Below are 19,334 nucleotides of genomic sequence, written 5' to 3' on the forward strand. Positions count from 1 at the left end.
CAGCTCAGCCCAGCCCAGCCCAGCCCAGCTCAGCTCAGCTCAGCCCAGCCCAGGGATCACTGGCAACAGCTTGAAGGGGCCTTGAGAGAACTCTGCTACACCAGAATGAGTGTGGAGTGAGGAACACCGGCAGCAGAACCTGCAGTGAGAATTGGGGGAAACCAGTCTGCACCTCCAGAACACAGCTGACAAATAGTAAGGGGGTCAGGGGAGACAGCAGAAAGCTCTCTGATCTGCCTGGGGCAGGACTCTGCTGTTTGCCCACACTCAGATCCAGGTTGCAATTTGGCCTTCCAAACTAAGATAGCAGGGCTTCTCCTCAGAGCTCCAGGGCAGAAGAGAGTGCCTGTGGTCATCTACATATCAAAGCACAGGTAAGAGAGCATAAGACCTTGGAGGAATAAAGGTCCCAGTGGGGTGTACCAATAAAACCCCGAAGTGGGTGTCCCAATAATACTCAAAAATTTAGGAAGCACCCCCAAACCAGGCACAGGCTGGAGAAATGAGTAAACAGAAAAAAGAGGAACACCATTGAGAAATACTCAATCTGAGGATGAGGAAGTACAAGCTCCTGCATCTAAAGACTCCATGAAAAACAGAAGTTGGGCTCAGGCAATGACAGAGCACAAAAAAGATTTTGAAAATCAAGTAAGGGAAATAGAAGAAAAATTGGGAAAAGAAATGAGAGAGATGTAGGAAAAGCATGAAAAGGAAGTCAGCAGCTTAGTCAAGGAAATCCAAAAAAATGCTGAAGAAAATAACATATTAAAAACCAGCATAGGCCAAATGGATAAAACAGTTCAAAAAGTTACTGAAGAGAAGAATGCTTTAAAAAGCAGAATTGGCCAGGTGGAAAAGGAGATAAGAAAGCTCTCTGAGAAAAACAAATCCTTCAGATCCTTCAGAAATCAAGACATAATACTTCAACACCCAAAGAATGAAAAATTAGAAGAAAATGTGAAACATCTCATTGAAAAAACAAGTGATCTGGAAAACAGAGTCAGGAAAGATAATTTTAAAATTATTGGGATACATGAAAACCATGATCAGGAAAAGAGCCTTGAACTCATTTTTAAAGAAATTACCAGAAAACTGCCCTGATATCCTAGAAGCTGAGAGAATCCACCAATCTCCCCGAGAAAGAGATCCCAAAAAAACAACTCCCGGGAATATTATTGCCAAGTTCCAGAACTCCCAAGTCAAAGAGAAAATACTACAAAGCAGCCAGAAGGACACAATTCAAATATTGTGGAGCTGCAGTCAGAATCACACAGGACTTAACAACAACTGCATTAAGAGCCCATAGGGCTTGGAATATAATATTCCAGAAGGCAAAAGAGCTTGGATTGGAACCAAGAATCAACTACCCAGCAAAACTGAACATCCTCTTCCAGGGGAAAAGATGGACTTTCAATGAACCAAGGGAATTTCAAATGTTCCTGTTGAAACGACCAGAGCTGAACAGAAAGTTTGGCCTTCAAATACAGGACTCAGGTAGAATGGAAGAGAAGAGTAAAATATGAGGGACTTAATGATGATGAACTGCATGTATTCCTGCATAGAAAAATGGTGCTGATAATGCTCATATGAAACTTCTCATTTAATAGAGCAGGTAAAAGGAGCTTTTATAGATGCAGCACAGGAGAGAGCTGAATCCAAAGATATAATATATCGTAAAAATGGAGTTAATGGCTAAAAGGGAAATGCACTGGGAGGAAGAGATAGAATAGGCTAAGATATTTTGTTTAAAAGATAATTTTTTTACTTTTTTTTTACAATGAACTTTTGTAATGATATGAGAGGGAGGGAGGCAAGAGGGAATGAGGGAACCTTCACTCCCATCAGAAATGGCTCAGAGAAGATACAGTATACATACTCAATATGGTATAGACATCTAGAGTAAAAAAGGAGAGAAGGGGAAAAGGAGGAAAGGGGGGAAGGTGTTGATAGAGGAGAGGGTAGATCATAGGAGAGAACAGTCAGATATAACACATTTTCTTTTCTACTTCTTGCAAGGAACTGGGATTGGGTGGCCTGTTCTGGACCATGGGGCCAGGTGGTTGCAGGGTTTCAGGAAGTGGTATGTGGGCTCAGGGCCTCTTGGCCCTAGGGCTGGTGATCAGTCCACTGCGCTACTCAGTCACCATACAGCACATTTTAGAAGAAGAACAGAGTGAAAGTAGAGAGAAAATATAATATATGGTAGTGGGGAGGAATGAATGGAGGGAATTATAATCAGCAACAGTGCAAAAATATGGAAGTAACTTTTAGGATGGACTTATCATGAAGAATGTGATCCAGGGCAGATAGGTGGGGCAGTGGATAGAGCACCGGCCCTGGAATCAGGAGTACTTGAGTTCAAATTCGGCCTCAGACACTTAATAATTACCTAGCTGTGTGGCCTTGGGCAAGCTACTTAAACCCATTGCCTTGAAAAAACCTAAAAAAAAACATGATCCACCTGAGACAGAGCTGATAGTATTAGAACACAGACTGAAACACATTTTTTTCCCTTTCCATTACTTTATTTCTCATGAGGGTTTATATTTTTTTGGGGGGAGGGGTATTATGGTTATTCTTAAACAAGAATATTTTAGCTCTTTCATGCTTTTGGTCTCTTCCAGTCAGTGCAGTGCCAGACAGAGCTGGCTGCGGTGTAAAGATGGCCAAGCCTAAGAATCATACCACCCACAATCAATCACAAAAGTGGCCCAGAAATGGCATCAAGAAACCTAGGTCACAGAGATACAAGTCTCTGAAAGGGGCTGATCCCAAGTTTCTGAGAAACATGCGCTTTGTCAAGAAACACAAGAAAGGGCTGAAGAAGATGCAAGCTAACAAGGCCAAAACCATCCCAGCCCAAGCAGAAGCTATCAAGGCCCTGAGCACCAAGGCCTCCAAGGCCAAGCTCCTCAGGTCCAAGATCCCCAAGGCTAATGCCCAGCGTGCTGGTCACAAGATGGCCACCAAGCGTCCAGGCCCTAGGAATGGAATCAAACATCCAGTCCCCAGGATCACTAAGCCTGACTCTAAGGTTGCCAGAACCACTGACCCCCAAGGCTGCCAAGCCCACTGACCCCAAGGCTGCCAAGCCCACCAACAAAGGCCAGTAAGTCTGATCCCAAGGCCTCCAAGTCTATAGCCAAGATCACCAAGTTTGATGCAAAGGCTGCTAAGCCTGCCGAGTCCAAACGCAAAGATGCTGGAGGTAAAACAGCTAGTCCAGAGAGATTTGCATGGACTATGATACTGAGTGAAATGAGCAGATCCAGAGGAACGTTGTGCACCCTGGCAGCAACATGGCAGTGATGACCAACCTTGATGGACTTGTCCATTCCATTAGTGCAATAATCAGGCACAATACTTTATTACTCTTCCTTAGGGATATTTCTCTCTCATCACATTCAACTTAGAACAATACATACCATGGAAACAATGTAAAGGCTAGTAGACTGCCTTCTGTGGGGTGGGGGGAGCAAGATTAGGGGGAAAATTGTAAAAAATTCAAGATTAAAATAAAAATTTAAAAAAGAGAAAAAATTCTAAAATATGGTTAAACAAATATATAAAAAATAATGAGATGTCATAAGAATGTGAGGAAGATATGACTACATTTTTTAAATGACAAATATGTGAGAGAATATTTATATGTATTAGAACTATATATATCAAAAGATAAGTTATTGAAGTTTTCTGGGAATTTAGAATCCAGATTTGAAATGGTTTAGGATGTGCTCATGTTTGGGGTAGCTTAAATCCTAGCATCATCAAGGTGAGCACAGTGCTGGTTTGATGAGTTCTTCTGAAACAATTAAGTATTTGGTTTCAGAATAAAGGTTGAAAGATGAAAATTCTATTCTGATACTAAAAGTTTTCAGTTAGAAACTACAGAAAGAAAAGTCTGAGGTTTTCTTGTTTATTTTTAGAGGACAGCGTATGATCAGTTTAAATTTTTAAAAAAGCGAGGAATAGCTGTATCAGGAGTTAAGAACCTTTAAGTTAAGAATTGGTTTGATTTAATCCAAAATTTAGTTCTAAAGAGAAAAGAACTACATAAATTAAGAAATTTGAAGTTTAAGGTACAATAAGTCCAAATTTGACTTGATTTAATGCAAAATTTAGGAACAGAACTAGAGGCAGCTAGGTGGAGCAGTGCACAGAGCACTGGCCTTGGAGTCAGGAGTACCTGGGTTCAAATCTGACCTCAGACACTTAATAATTACCTAGCTATGTGGCCTTGGGCACTATTTGCCAAGATCTTCATTTTTTAATGATATTAAGCTTCAGTCCAACTTTTCCACTCTACTCTTTTTATTCTTATCAATAAGACTTCTTAATTCTTCTTCACTTTCTGCCTCAGAGTGATATCTGTATATTTGGGATTGTTGATATTTCTCCCTGCAAGCTTAATTCTGATTTTTGATTAATTCAGTCTGACATTTCCCATTATGTATTCTACTTATAAATTAAGTAAATAGCAAATTAAGGGTAATGATTTGCAGATTTGTGCTCCTTTTCCAATCTTAAACCAATTAGAGGTCCTGTGTTGTTCTAATTGTTGCTTCTTGGCCCAAATACAGGCTCCACAGGAGACAAGGAAGATGATCTGTTACTTGGGGGATAGAACTAATTTAGTTCAATTCAGTTAACATTTATTAAATGACCACTCTGTGCCAGGCATTGTTAAGACCTGGGGATACAAATTAAAAAAAAAGATAGTCTTTGCCTTCAGGAAGCTTAAATTAAGCTAAGAAAATAAGTTTTCAATATGGAAACATTATGAAGGTCATATTCTTCATATTTGAACACAGATAATAAGTGAGTATATTAATAGAGAAAAACAGTTTTGTAGAATTTGTTTCTATAAGCAGTTTGAGATTATATATATATATATATATATATATATATATATATATTCGAAATCTTTTGTTTTTGAAGCAAAATCACCTGAACTACAGGGATAAAAATTTGATGACATGAAGTCAGTGGGCCAGAGATCAAGACCAGTGAAATTAGAAATATGGGAAGAGCCTGATACCAAAGGTGAAGGAGCCATAAAATGAAGATGAGAAGAATATAAATAAAAAGAGACAAATTGCCAAAGATCTCAGGAGGAAGAAAACTCAAAGACCATGAACAAAAGCAGGTAAGCTAAAAGGGATGATAGTTACAGAAGGGAAGATAGTCTCTAAATCATCTAAATGAGTGCAAACATATATGAAAAAATATTATAAGACAAGAAAATAAATCAATACCAAGAATATCTAGTGAATTTCTAAAAGTATGAAAACACAAGAGAGTCCCAAATTGCTTAAAAGAGAAATTAGAATGGTAAAAACAGAACTTGTTCTAACATGCTGCTCTACATAGCAGATATACTTGGTAGAATAGAAAAATTTGAATCCACACTGGCAAACCTCACATACATATCATATCAACATACATATCACTAAAGAAACAAAATGAGAACACAATGGATAGAGAATGCTAAACCATAGAAGTGAAAGATAATTAGGAAGAAAAGCAAAAGAAAACAATCACTATACAAACAAAATATATTGCCCTAAAAGATATAATTTATAAGGACAACTGAAGCATTAGTCATATCTCATAAGTACACAAGCCAAAAAACTTGTGCCCAAAGACAAATAGTGATACTCTTAGCAGTAGCAAAAAAATTGGAAACAAAGATGCCCACCAGTACATGAATATAATGAAATAGAATTGGGCTGTGATGAAAAAAATGAAGCATGAAAAGTTCTATATGAACTGATACAGTGTGAAGGAAAGTTAGGGAAACAATATACACAATGATTACAATGTGAATGTTAAGACTCACTACAAAAAAAAATCAAGTGAATGCTACAAAATTGCAAGGAACAAGTATGGCTCCAAAGAAAACAATCCAAGACATAATATTCATCCCATCTTTTGCCAAAGATGGAAGTAACACAAGTATGATATATGCATTGCACATATTTTCAGGCTTCTGTATTATGTGATAAGTTTTGCTGATTTTGTTATTTAAAAAGTATTTGCCATATAGGTAGCTCTCCAGGAGGAAAGGAAAAGGGATACTGGGAAAAATTTTAATGATAAAAATAGATATCAATAAAAATTTATTTCTAAAAAGAAAACAGCAGAAATATCCATTCAAAGCATTTTAAAACTATACCTGTTCCACAGTTGCTCTATCTGCCTTATCTTTGACCCGATACCTAATCAAAAGCAAAAAAGATTCATGAAAATACATATCATAGTTATATTTTAATGAAATAAAAAACCAAATTAGAAGCACAAGTGACTGCAATACTTCATTAAAAAGCTCAAGCAAAAAAAAAAAGCAAAAAAAAAAATTAATTAAAATTAAAAATTCAAGTAATTTCCTTACCCAAAGGCAGGCATATATTTCATTTCCAAGTTCTCTTCCTCCTGTGATACTGACTTCCCATTCCTTTTACTCTTACCTCTATTTCTATATGTCTATCTTCCTTCGGTTTGCCTTCAAATCCTTCTTTTCACCATCACTCACTTCCAAGGAGCAGAGTGAAAGGACTGAATTTTTGAGTCATATGACCTCCAGTTCCAATCCCAGTTCTGTTACTTATTACCTACGTAATTTTGTACAAGTCACTTAAATTCTTGAGTGTGTTGGTCTTTGTCACCTCTAAGTGAGAGGTTTGAAATGGAAGGTCTCTAAGACCCCTTCCTGCTCTAGATGAAATTGTATAATCCCACAAAGGTATTCTGAGGAAAAAGGTCATCTCACAGTCAAGGGAAATCTGCATTAATCTTCCTTAAAGCAAAATCTTTTAAGGCAATCAAAAAAAGCTAGAATTTATAGACACATCAGAGCTTTTAACAAATAAATGGTACATAACCCATTAAGAGCAGGTCATTCTAATGTGGTTTTTTTTTTTTAGGTTTGGTTTTTTTTTTTTTGCAAGGCAAATGGGGTTAAGTGGCTTGCCCAAGGACACACAGCTAGGTAATTATTAAGTGTCTGAGGCCGGATTTGAACCCAGGTACTCCTGACTCCAGGGCCGGTGCTTTATCCACTACACCACCTAGCTGCCCCCTATTCTAATGTGTTTGATTGTCTGCTGTTGATATAATGCTAGACTTGAAATCACCAAAAACCAAGCTCAACAATGCCTCTAAGCCCTTACAATGCATTGACTTTTCTCATCTACAAAATGGGCAAACAACTACTTTCTGAAGTTGCTGTCCTCTGCAAACTTCCAGGTGTTACATAAAAGTCAACACTATCATTTAATTCACAGAAAGCTTTGATTTCAGGGCTCTAGATCCTGATAAGGAGACTGAAAACTCAACTTTTTTTCATTCATTTGTGAAATCAGTCTGGCCTCAAAGGGAGACATGGGTAAGACCTAAACTTAAAAAGGCCAAGGTTTACCACTGCATTCAGGGTCACAGTCAAAAGTCCTGACCCATGTCTTGCCTCAGAACTCAGATATCTGACACTGGAGGAGACAGTGAGATTGATGACTTTGCACAGCTCTTCCTTATTTAAATCCAATTCATCTGCAAGTCAAAACATCACCCTCCAGATATCATGGATCCTTTTTGAAAACAAAGGAGGAGTAACCATTAGCCATCTTAAATGTCTAACTTGGTTTCACTTTTAACTTTTTAAGAAAAGTACTTTGACTTGCAGGATAGAAAGAATACTGGGACTTTAGTTCAGGAAGTCTGCCTACAAATCCCACTTACTAGTGGCTTGCCACAATCTTCTCCCAGTCCCTTAATCTCTGTTAGGCTTTGTCATCAGTTAAAAAAGGATGCTGCTACTTCTTCTCACTTAGGAATTTACTTATACAGATCTAAAATAAAAATTTACACAAATTTCTATAAAATGATAAAATATTCCATGTCAATTATTGTCATGGTAATTTAATAACAAGATTTATAAAATAAATTGTCTATTAGATCTCCTTAGTGAAATTCAAATATTTATGTCATATGGGCCTGCTTTAACTAGAAACCAATGACCCTAAATCAAGGGTGAACCTCTTCTAACAATTAGCTAAAGAAACAAGATGTAAATAACTCTTCCTAGCCAAAATATTATCGTCTTTAGGCCTAAGAGTACAAATGCTCTAGAGCAGAAATTCAACAACTTCATCATACTGTCAACAAAACTGAGGCCCAAAGAAGTGATGGTCAAACAAGTTAGGACTGTGAGTTGGGGGAAGACAGGTATGCATTTTTGTATCCCTATCTTAGAGTGCCTAGCACATGGTTGGTCAATAATAAATGTTAAATGACTGAATAAAAATCAGGTTTTCTGACTCTAAAATCTCAATTGTTTCCAAAACAGAACTCCCATAGAATTTACTCATGTATGGCATTTATATGAAAGAAACCTGGGCTAAAGTATAAAAAAGGAAACAACTATTAGCAAATGCAATTTAAAAGAACCATTCTTAAACTCTTCTAGCTATAAAACTACATTTCTCTTTAACTGTAATTGTTGCTTAACATCTGATCTTGACATCTAGCTGCCTCACTTTACAGAAGAAGAAGAAACTGTGCTCCAGGGAGCTTAGGTGACTTGTCCAAAATGACACAGGGAAGTGGAAGTAGCCAGATGGAACCTGAGTTTGGGAGTCTGGTGGTCTCAGAGTTCAAATCTTGGCTCAAGAACTTATTAGCTATGTGACCCTGGGCAGATCTCAACATCTCTCAGTCTAAGTTTTCTTATCTGTAAAGTAGAAATAATATCACCTGCCTCAAGCGCTTTCCAAATCTTAGGGGACTAATTAATGCTAACTGGTATCATAGAGTTGCTTAGATGAACACTGATATCCTTCCAATTCTAGACCTATAATTATTACATATAATTAAGAATAGACAAAAATTATGTAAGAATACATAAGCTATATGCATGCCCTGGCCCTTCTATGATACTTTTCACAAGATATTCTTGTCTAATTCAAATTTTAAAAAATTAACTAAGTACATAACAAATGTTCACAAATAGTGAGCTAAGTTCTAGGCAAAATAGCTTTTTATTTGCCTGGCCTCAAAGACTTTGTTACAATTATTTAAGCTAGTAAAGTTGTATCCTTCATACCTGAACTACAAATATCCTAACTGCTGAATTTGCTAATAGTTCTGATGAGTTAGACAAAATAACAATGAATTATTCTAGTATGCATACACACACACACACACACACACACACACACACAGCATTTTTACACATAATCCCAACACAGGCTATTCTGAAAAAGATAAAATGAAGAATGGGAGAAAATGAGGCTTATCTTGTATTTAAATAATAAATTGGGGGGGGGGGTAGGGAAGACATGGAAAGGAAGGCTGATTACTCCTAAATTAATGAAAGGAAAGAAGTTCAGAACCCAAAACTTGAATCTATAATATTAAGTTAGAAAGTTCTCAAAATAATACTTACATATCTGCCTCCTTTTGTCTGGTCTTTTCAGTGACTTTATTTATAACAGAATCAGCAAGATTAAGTTTGTCTACAAGAAAAATTAAGAGGTAAGCATAAAAAAAAATTTATTTAGAAAAAAAAAGCTGACTTTTCCATTTTGTCCCTGTATCTGAAACTGGTCAAAAAATCCAATATTTCCTAAGTTATTGATAATTTCTACATCTAAATCACTACAGTTGTTTCAAATTAGGTTATAACATAACTAAGAATAAATCTGGTTTCTAGGAAGAATTCAAATCCTATCCAATGGCTGAACCAAAGGACCAGAAACAACCAAAGGAATCTCTATTAAGTTATGTCTGATAGCTCGTTTATATCTTGTCTATGCAAGATCATATGGTATTTTTCAGATACAGAAAACAATACAAGAGCTCTATTCAGCAGCTGAGTAAGCGAGGATTTCACTAAATGTTATCAATATTTAATTAAATACTATTAATCAGTCTAATGTTTGAGGGAAAATAGGCATGGGAAGATGATAAAAACTGTCTTCTAACATTCTTGTATTCTCAACACAGTTGCAAAAGCTCTTATAATTCCATTAAATCAGCCACATTTACACTAATAGACTAAATAGAACATGTAAATCTTTATTGTTTCAAAACTATACTTTTCTATTATATCTGAGAAAAACAGAAAGGGAAAAATTCTTTCTGCTGTCCTTAATTAAAATTCAAGTCTTACTGAGCCATAAGTAATTAGCATCATTTGAATTCATTTCTTGGGTACTAATAAACTTACCTAGATTAATTTTATTCTCATACTTTCTTAAGGCCTTATCTGCTGGAGTTGACATTTTTGCTGCATTGAAGTGGATGGTCTGTCGGTTAGCCTAGAAGACATGTGAAAATTTGCTCATAACAAAGACAGAGTAGAATATTCAATCTTGAAACCTACATTTGTACTTACATTTTGTGGCATATACACACACACACGTGTATGTATAGTGAACCATCAGAGAACTTTTCTGAAAAATTTTTAAAGAATGAAGAAGTTAAAGAATGAAAAAGAGGAGAATGTCTAATACGAACTCTACATGATCAGAGGTTTTCATGTTCATGTATTATTATGTCCCTAATTACCAATGATAGAGAGTTGTCCTAACTTGATGAACATATCTAGCTAAACTTTTAGAAAAGAGAAATTACTCCAAATAATATCAATGGAGCAAATTAATGTTAATATTATTAGGTAAAGGACATCTGAGAAATACCATTGTGTACAATATACCATCAAGCTCAGGGTTACACCAAATGCTTCAAACTTTTTTTTTCCTCAGCAAATCTTTTCTGAAATTCTCAAGCAAAACTGATTTTTCCATCATCTCATCTTTCCAAGAGAAGTTCTCTAAAAGAACCTAGTACAGGTTAAGTAAGTATTCAAATGGATCTATGATCTCACCAATTCAGGAGCTACTTCCAACAATGCAGATTACAACAGATCGATGACTACCTAGTCTGTGAAAATTTTAGCCATGTTCACCTCAAAGTTCACATGCAGTTTTGTACACCCTAACAGCAACATGGGGGTGATGATCAAACTTAATGGACTTGCTCATTCCATCAGTGCCAACAATCAGGCACAATTTTGGGGTCTCTGCAATGGAGAAATGCCATCTGTATCCAGAGAAAGAATTGTGGAGTTTGAAGAAAGACCAAAGACTATAATCTTTAATTTAAAAAAAAGTTATCTGATTATGTAATTTTGTTATCTCTTATACTTTTTTTGTCTTAAGGATATGTTTTTTTCTTATCACATTCAACTTAGATCAATGTATACCATAGAAACAATGTAAAGACTAACAGACTGCCTTCTGTGGGGGGTGGGGAGGAGGGAAGCAAGATTAGGATAAAAAGTCTCAAATTCTAAATAAATATATTAATTAAAAGTTCACATGCCAAGGGCCTTTCTTGTTCATCCATAGGTTGTAGGCAACCTATCTCATTTTCTTACCATAGAATTCCTCATACATCCTCTACTATCCCTATTTCTTTTTAGAGTTACTCCAGGTTATGTGTAACAACAGACCTATCAGCATCACATAACTCCAATACTCATGGAGATGGTGATGTTCCATATCTCACTGCAACTATGTAGCAATACCCATAAACTATGAATATGAGAAAGATGAAAAAAGTCTTTGCTTTTATATTAAGTTTGGAGTCAATTAAAAAGCTTGCAATTTCCTAGTGTCATTCTTTGTCATTTGTCAAATGGATTGAGTTGAGATGTGCATAGAACATGGGTCTGGGAGAAGAAACAAGCATTAAAGTACCTACTGAGGATGCTGGACTAGGAACATTACATAGATTTCATTGGACACCCCCCACCCCAACAACACTGGGAGCAATTATGACTCCCATTTGATAATTGAGAAAACTGTAGCAGAGTCACCAGCTAGTAAGTATAGGCAGATTTGAACCTGGGTCTTTGTCTGGTGCTCTATTCACCATCATTTTTCTGTCAGATTTTTCTTTAGCTCCCAGTTAAAAGAAGTCATTCCTTTGTTCATTTCCTACCTAGCCTTAATCCCTGTATGGGTATTTCCTCAGTCAAACTGAGACCCAGAAAGACCTAAGCTTTAAAAAGTCAAGGCTCCCACTGCATCCAAGGCCATCTCCAAATCAAGCTAATTCATATCTGGTCACCAGATCCAAATGACTCCAAAGGAGACGGTGAGGCTGGTGATATAGCATAGCATCCCCTCACTCAAATCCAATTTATTTGTATGTCATGGCATCATCTCTCTGATGTCATTATCCTTTTTGAGAACAAAGGACAAACAACAACTCCCTAAAAGTCATTCAATCCTCTCTTCCTCTCCTTTTCAAATCCAATTCCAGCTCACCATCTGACTACATACACAATATTAGATAACTTCTGTAGAGTTGTTGAAATATTAGAACTCTTCATTCAGATCACTCTTCATTCATTCTGCAAAAAGTCATTCTTCATCAACATAGTCTTTCCTGTATGAATGGACAGGTCAAACACCTTTGAGTGATTACAGATATCTTTCAGGAGGCTCTGCAAGATCCTGAGGGATGATGCAGTCTGACCAATGTCATCTGCAAACAGGACCATCTAGAATAACTCATCATCAACAGGAATAGAAGGTCACTGCACTGTTATCTCTTTCCATCATTGCAATGGGGAATCATTGGTAAAAATACATCTATTTCATACTTGGACTGATATTTTTGGCTATTGAACAGTTACTACAATTATTATTACTATTACAATTTCCAAGGAATCCTGAATTACAACATATGACAAGGAGACATTTTTCTATAAAAAAGCTTGTATGGTACTATATGCGATATACCAAATCAATGTATTTTTGTAATTAATAATTAGCACAGTGGATTCACATATTCTTTACATTTTAGTACTTAACTCCAGTTAGTTCAAGTAACATTTACATAGTACTTTTAGAATTTAAAATATATATATGCATATACACCATTACATTTGCTCCTTTCACCAATGTTAAAAGATATGTACTACAGAAATTTTTCCATTTCACAGTTGATAAAACTGAGGCTTAGAGCTGGGTTAAGGACTCTGTCCATGGTCACAGAAGCACTCTAAGTCCTGACCTCTTTCTATTAATACCATACTACATATGTAAGATTATTTTTTCTACTGTAATAAAATCTTGCTTTTAATTTTTAGATATACATTTTTATTTACCCTAATTTCCAAATGTCTCTTTCAATTACCAGAGGACCATCTCTTGTCACAAAGGATAAAAAAACAAAAAATATACAATTATAGTTCCTGTCCTTTACAAATTATAGTTAAGGTCTCCTTTTTGGGTGCTTATGTTGGGTTTTATTTTAAGCAAATTAAATACATGAGGAAACCCCTTATTTTTCTAGGCCCTCACCACTACATGCCATAAAGGGAGGCAGTGTAGCAAGAATACTCAATCAGGTCCCTCCAACTTCAAATTCTACCTCAAGATTTACTGCTTGAGTGACCTCACCTCCTATAAAACAGGAAGTCTGGAAAAGATGGGCTCTGAGGTCTCCTCAGTTCTAGTTCAATAACCCAAGGTGCATTTCAGCTCATCTTTAAAAAAACAGAATAAAATGGGGCAGCTAGGTGGTACAGTGGGCAGAGCACCAGACCTGGAGTCAGGAGTACCTGAGTTCAAATCCGGCCTCAGACACTTAATAATTACCTAGCTGTGTGGTCTTGGGCAAGCCACTTAACCCCATTGCCTTGCAAAAACTAAAATACACACACACACACAGAGAGAGAGAGAGAGAGAGAGAGAGAGAGAGAGAGAGAGAGAGAGAGAATTAGAGAAAAAGTAGTTAGAAGGGAAGTTCATTCAAGGACAATCCAATCTAGTTATTAAGTTCTACAGCAGAATCTAATTTTGAAAAGGTCAGTGAATATGGATGGGAAGAAGATTACATCTTTATTTTCACTAATCTTTAACTGAATTTAGAATCATCTTTGACTGACTGTAGACAACAAAAAGTTATATGAAAAGAGGACCATAGACTTTGCCTAACTGCCAACGTGGACCATGACAGGAAAAAAAGCTTAATTGATCCTGTTTTAGAGCAACAGATGATATGAAACCTTGTATTAAGAGAATACAGAGGGGTGACTAGGATAGAGGACCTACGCAGGAGTCAGGAATACCTGAGTTCAAATCTGGACTCAGACACTTAATAATGACCTAGCTGCCCCTTAACCCCATTGCCTTGCAAAAAAAAAAAAAAAAGGATATTAATACACACTAAAAAGGTGCCAAAAAGTCATTTATATAATACCTGGGAGTTATTCCCTCCAGTTGAAGAAGATCCCTTGGTAATTTTCCCAATTCCATCATCCCAGTCCCAATCATCATCCTCATCTTCCTCCTCCTCCTCTTCTTCATAATCCCCGGAATCATCTTGCTGGTTTTCTGCAACAGTTCCATTCGCAGTCTGGCGAGAAGGCAGAGCCGCATCCTGCTCCTCCTCTTTGCTTGTTCCCACGCTGCTCATGCTTCCACTACAAACAGAAACGTTTCAGACAGCGTTACATCCAGATCTAGGGTGACGCGAGGCAAACCCCACGGGTCTGGAAATCTCGAGTCAGGAAATGTCAGGCATTTCTACTACCATTGAATAAGAGACCTTTTTCTTCAAAGAAATAAAAATTAAGCAAAGTTGTTTTTTTTTTAATAACGACAAAACTTGAAAAAAAAATACCAGGTTTGCCTCAGGGTACGGATCAAGCAAGCGCTCGGTTCTGAGGCCAGGCCGAGGAAGGGCTTCCTTTTGTTTCCCTCAGCGGATTTTTTTAATTTTTTTTTTAATTTTTTAGGTTTTTACAAGGCAACGGGGTTAAGTGACTTGCCCAAGGCCACACAGCCAGGTAATTATGAAGGGTCTGAGGCCGCACTTGAACCCGGGTCCTCCCGACTCCTGGGCCAGGCCCCCGGGGGAACACTTAAATGGCCGCTCGGATCCGCGGGCGGCCGGGCTCGGGGCCGGGCAGGCGGGGAGCGGGAGGGGAGGCAGAGCGGAGACGGAGGCCCGGGGCGCCGGCGGCCGGGCCCCAGCCCACCCCGCCCCGCGCGCGGGGGCCTCGTACCAGTCGGAGGAGTCGGCGTCATCGAACTGGCCCGGGACCGTCCGGCTCATCAGCTGCTCCCGGTAGCTCATGGCGGCCGCAGGGCGGGCTCGGCCCCCGGCCCGGATTCAGCGGGCGCCGCCGCCTCAGGCCGCTCCGCGCGCACGCCGCCGCCTCGGCCTCTCCGGCCCGGCCCGGCCCGGCCCGCCCCGCGAGGCGGAGTACGGGGAGCCGAAAGGGACAAACCAGCCCCCAAACGCCGCCGACTGGCGAAGGGGAGCGGACGGAGCCTGAAATGTACAAGCTCCGCCCCTTCCTTCTCTCCTCCCCGCCCCCCGTGTAGCTGCGGCCAATCCAGGCCGGGGCCTCGGGAGACACGTGGAGAGAAGGGCCAGTGCCGGGGAGCCGGGCGTTCTCTCCTCCGGGATTGGCTGGGCGCCGGCAGTTGTCATAGCGCCGGGGACTCTTCCCTCTGCTCCGCTCCCAACCGCCTTCATCCTCCAAAGCCACCTGCAGGGAGGAGAGGTTCTACGCCTCTCTCCCCCACCAACATGGAAAGCGCGAAGCGCTAGATCCGGGCCCGAGACCGAGAACGCTCCATGGAGTCCGCAAGTAAGCACTGAGCATTTTTATAAAGTCTGACCAGCACACCAGAAAGGTGAAGGCCGAAAAGCAGCGTCCTTCAGGAAAGCCCTGAGCCTCCTGGCGCGCTGCTGTGAGCGCGGAGCCGCCTCGGGGGCTCTCTGGCGGGCAGGAGTGTGTGTGGGCTCCCCAGGATGATGCCGGTGCGGGCCGCGGTCCAGCATGGTCAGCGAAGCTGGCTTAGCTCCCCTGGGAGGATTGACTGGGGGTGCTGGGCGTCTGCGGGGACGCACGAAGCCTTTATTAAGAACTGACGGAACAGGGGTGGCTAGGTGGCGCAGTGGATAGAGCACCGGCCCTGGAGTACCTGGGTTCAAATCCGGCCTCAGACACTTAAGAATGACCTAGCCGTGTGGCCTTGGCAAGCCACTTAACCCCATTGCCTAGCAAAAAAAAAAACAAAAAACTAAAAAAACTGATGGAACACCTGGATTTTTTTTAAGTTTTTTTTTTTTGCAAGGCAAATGGGGTTAAGTGGCTTGCCCAAGGTGACGCGGCTAGGTCATTCTTAAGTGTCTGAGACCGGATTTGAACCCAGGTACTCCTGACTCCAGGGCCGGTGCTCTATCCACTGCACCACCTAGCTGCCCCGAACACCTGGATTTTTAAAAGAAGAGTTGGAGTAAAATGAATTCAGGTATAGAGTTAGTTTACAAAGTGTGGGTGCTGTAATATTAAAGCTCAGAGAATAAAACGAGGAAACAAAATGAAGGGGAAAGAAGCAAGCCAAGTTTTGGGGTGTAAGGGTGTGGTTTGCTGCTCTTTGAGGAGCGGACAAATACTGAGGTAACTAGAAATTTGAGTCTTTAAGCAAAATTGTTAGACTAGAGCAATTTTTTTTTAAATTCAAAAAGTTTTAAATGCCAAAAATTCACATTTATACAGGTCTAAAAGGTGTAGAGTGCTCAACCCTTTGCAAGCTCATTTTGGGCATCATCACTCAATCAAAGCTGTTCCCTCCAAAGTTACCAATGTTAATTCTGATCTCACTTCATTCTTCTGGATCTGTCAGATGCATTTGAGGGTAGTGACTCTCTTTTATTCCCTTCTACTCTCTCTTGTCCTTGTTTTCCTGTCACTGCTTCCTCCTGGATCTCATCTGTTACTCCTCTGACCTCTTCTCCATTTCCTTTGCTGGATTATCACCTGTGTCCAAATTCTGAAAAGTTGGGTAAAGCCCCCAATGAGGATAATGGATATACCTGGGCATTTTCTCATTTCTTGCTTTGTGAAAGATGTTGGAGCAGTTTGCCGTTTCTTTCTCCACTCATTTACAAATAAGGAAAGTTAGGGAAAGAAAGTTAAGTGACTTTGCCCCAGGTCACATAGGTAAGTGTCTGAGGCGGATTCCAACTGGAGAAGACTCCTCTTCGAGATTCCAAACCCACTACCTCCTTTGCCCCTTAACTGCCCTTCCTCCTCAGACTTGCCCTATTATGATAGTTGGCAGCACCTTCTTTCCCAGTCCCTCAGGCTCACAACTGTTAACCAATAATCACAGCTCTAAGAGTTAAGTTTGTATCACAAGGGAAAACTCTTACATTAATGCTGGATTCCTAATATGGAGTCAAAGTCTTGGGTATTTAAGGTTTACAGCATGTATACTCTTGAGAGAAGAGCAATCCCCTCCCACCTGAGAGTGGCATGGGAGGGGGAAGGGAGCATTAGGAGGAGGAAAAGCTAGAGGAAGCAGAAGGGCAGAATCTGCTCATCCCATCCTGTGTAAAGGGAGAATATCCTGCTTCTCTGAAAGGGTCTCAGCTGCACAGTTTATCAGTCTGGCTTAGACTAGTTGAAAACAGGTCTGTAGCTGACTCAGCTTCAAAGGCACACTGAGAGTTTAATGAAGTACAATTGCAAATTTTCACTGTCCTGTTAGTTCAGGGGGACTTCATCTCTGGAAAATAGGGCAGCCCAAGAAAAGGCTCCTTCACACAACCTAGAAGTCATCCTGGATTCACTCTCAACCTTCCACATCCAAGCTGTCACCAAGGCCTGTCCATTTCACCTTTATACCTACCTCTTCTTTCCTCTGGCTTGGTGCAATGCTCTCATCACCTCCTGCCTTGATTATTTGAATAGCCTGCTTGGGGGCATCTGCCTGCCTCAAGTGTCTCCTTGCTCCAATCCATTTTTCATTCAGCTACCAAAGTAAGTTTCCTAAAGCAAAAGTCTGATCATGTCACCCCAACCCCCAACTCAATAAACTCCAGTGGCTTCCTGTTTACTCCAGGAGCAAATATAGAAAGCTCTTTTTGACATTCAAAGTCCTTCATAATCTAGTCCCCTCATACCTTTCCAGTCTTCTTATGCCCTCCTCCCCACTCTGTATTCCCCATCCAGTGACCTTACCCTCCTGGCTCTATATTTCAACTCCAGGTATCTCTCTGACTGTCCCCTAAACCTGCAACACTCTTCCTCCTCTAAGTCCTGACCTCCCTTTAAGACCCAACTAAACTCTCACCTCTTACCAGAAGCCTTCCCAACTCCTCTTCCAGTGCCTCCACTTTTATTCATTGTTTCCTATTTATCCTGTGACTACTGAAAATAAATAACCAAAGAACCACAAGGTTTTTGCCCCGTTATCTCTGAAAAATAAAATAAAACTAAAGGGTTCTCAGATGTTAAAGGCAAAAACCTTCTCTTTTCTTTTGTAGGATGGTCCTCTTAGACCCAAAAGACCCAAGGCAATAATACTGAGCCTTGATACAGATAGTTGTGGCTTGAAGAACCATGCAGTGATGTATACAAAGCAGAGGTCTGTAACAGCAACAATGAGGCAAGTTTGCCTAGTGACAAAAAGCTATTCATAGCAGGACTTCAGGCCTGGAATGTGGTTCATTCGTGCTTGTCCAAGTTCAGGGACCACCTGGGGCTAGTTTGAACCAATTCTGTGATTATTTAACTACAGCAGAATTCATCCAGAGGGTGAGCACAAAGGATGGTTGTGATACCAAGCTCAGGACCCAGCTTACTTACCAGGCCTTGGCTCTAGAAAACAAGGTGTCTCTCTTAATAGTAAGAAAAGAGAATTTTAAAAAGGGAGGAGTGTTCTTACACTTCTGTATAGTTGGCTTTACATATTTTTTTAATGTTATTTCTCCCAATAGGTTGTAAGACCTTGATGAAGGGACTGTCTTGCACAATGTCTGGCAAAGAGTAGGGCTCAGTAAATGTGGTTTCATAAACACTGACTTCCAGGTCTATAGAAAAGTCCCAGGGCAGCTAGGTGTCACAGTGGATAGAGCACTGGCCCTGGAGTCAGGAGTCCCTGAGTTCAAATCTGGCCTCAGACACTTAATAATTCCCTAGCTGTGTGACCTTGGGCAAGCCACTTAACCCCATTTGCCTTGCAAAAAAAAAAAAACACCTAAAAAAAAAAAAAGAAAAGTCCCAGGTCTAGTTCAGAATCACTATTGCCTGTTGGGTAGTTCCAAAGGAATGTCCTTTAAGTATCTTCATCATGTCCAAAACAGAATTCAATATCTTTATCCTTAAATTCATTGGTCCACCAAATTTACCAGTTAAAGTTAGTGTCACTTTTCTAGTCATACAGAGTCAATATTAACCTCAGCTTCTCATTCTACTTTATCCTACATATCAATCATTTACCAAGTCTTACTATTTCTTTCTC

General features: G+C 39.7%; 2 protein-coding genes and 1 pseudogene across 13 annotated transcripts in view; 2 read left to right on the forward strand and 1 right to left on the reverse strand.

Annotated features, from left to right (window-relative positions):
• Positions 1 to 19,334, reverse strand: part of RIOK1 (RIO kinase 1) — a 159,297-nt gene that overhangs the window by 39,531 nt on the left and 100,432 nt on the right. Inside the window, exons 1-5 of one of the 2 annotated variants that reach the window (XM_074208245.1) lie at positions 15,080 to 15,247; positions 14,272 to 14,494; positions 10,223 to 10,313; positions 9,440 to 9,509; positions 6,176 to 6,218 (exon numbers count right to left, since the gene is read on the reverse strand). In XM_074208245.1, coding sequence (XP_074064346.1) covers positions 6,176 to 6,218; positions 9,440 to 9,509; positions 10,223 to 10,313; positions 14,272 to 14,494; positions 15,080 to 15,150 — 498 coding nt within the window. In that variant the 5' untranslated portion in view covers positions 15,151 to 15,247. Of the gene's footprint in view, positions 1 to 6,175; positions 6,219 to 9,439; positions 9,510 to 10,222; positions 10,314 to 14,271; positions 14,495 to 15,079; positions 15,248 to 19,334 lie in introns of those variants that run through there. The other variant, XM_074208246.1, reaches the window with a different exon arrangement.
• Positions 2,599 to 3,334, forward strand: LOC141503092 (uncharacterized; annotated as a pseudogene).
• The window catches only part of CAGE1 (cancer antigen 1), an 81,202-nt gene continuing 77,369 nt past the window's right edge, over positions 15,502 to 19,334 (forward strand). For 7 of the 11 annotated variants that reach the window (XM_074208233.1, XM_074208236.1, XM_074208235.1 and 4 more), the window contains exon 1: positions 15,502 to 15,670. In XM_074208233.1, coding sequence (XP_074064334.1) covers positions 15,658 to 15,670 — 13 coding nt within the window. In that variant the 5' untranslated portion in view covers positions 15,502 to 15,657. Of the gene's footprint in view, positions 15,671 to 18,357; positions 18,459 to 19,334 lie in introns of all 11 variants that reach the window. The other 4 variants (XM_074208242.1, XM_074208243.1, XM_074208234.1 and 1 more) reach the window with 3 other exon arrangements.

This window comes from Macrotis lagotis, chromosome X, assembly GCF_037893015.1.
Source record: "Macrotis lagotis isolate mMagLag1 chromosome X, bilby.v1.9.chrom.fasta, whole genome shotgun sequence".
Classification (NCBI taxonomy): Eukaryota; Metazoa; Chordata; class Mammalia; order Peramelemorphia; family Peramelidae; genus Macrotis; species Macrotis lagotis.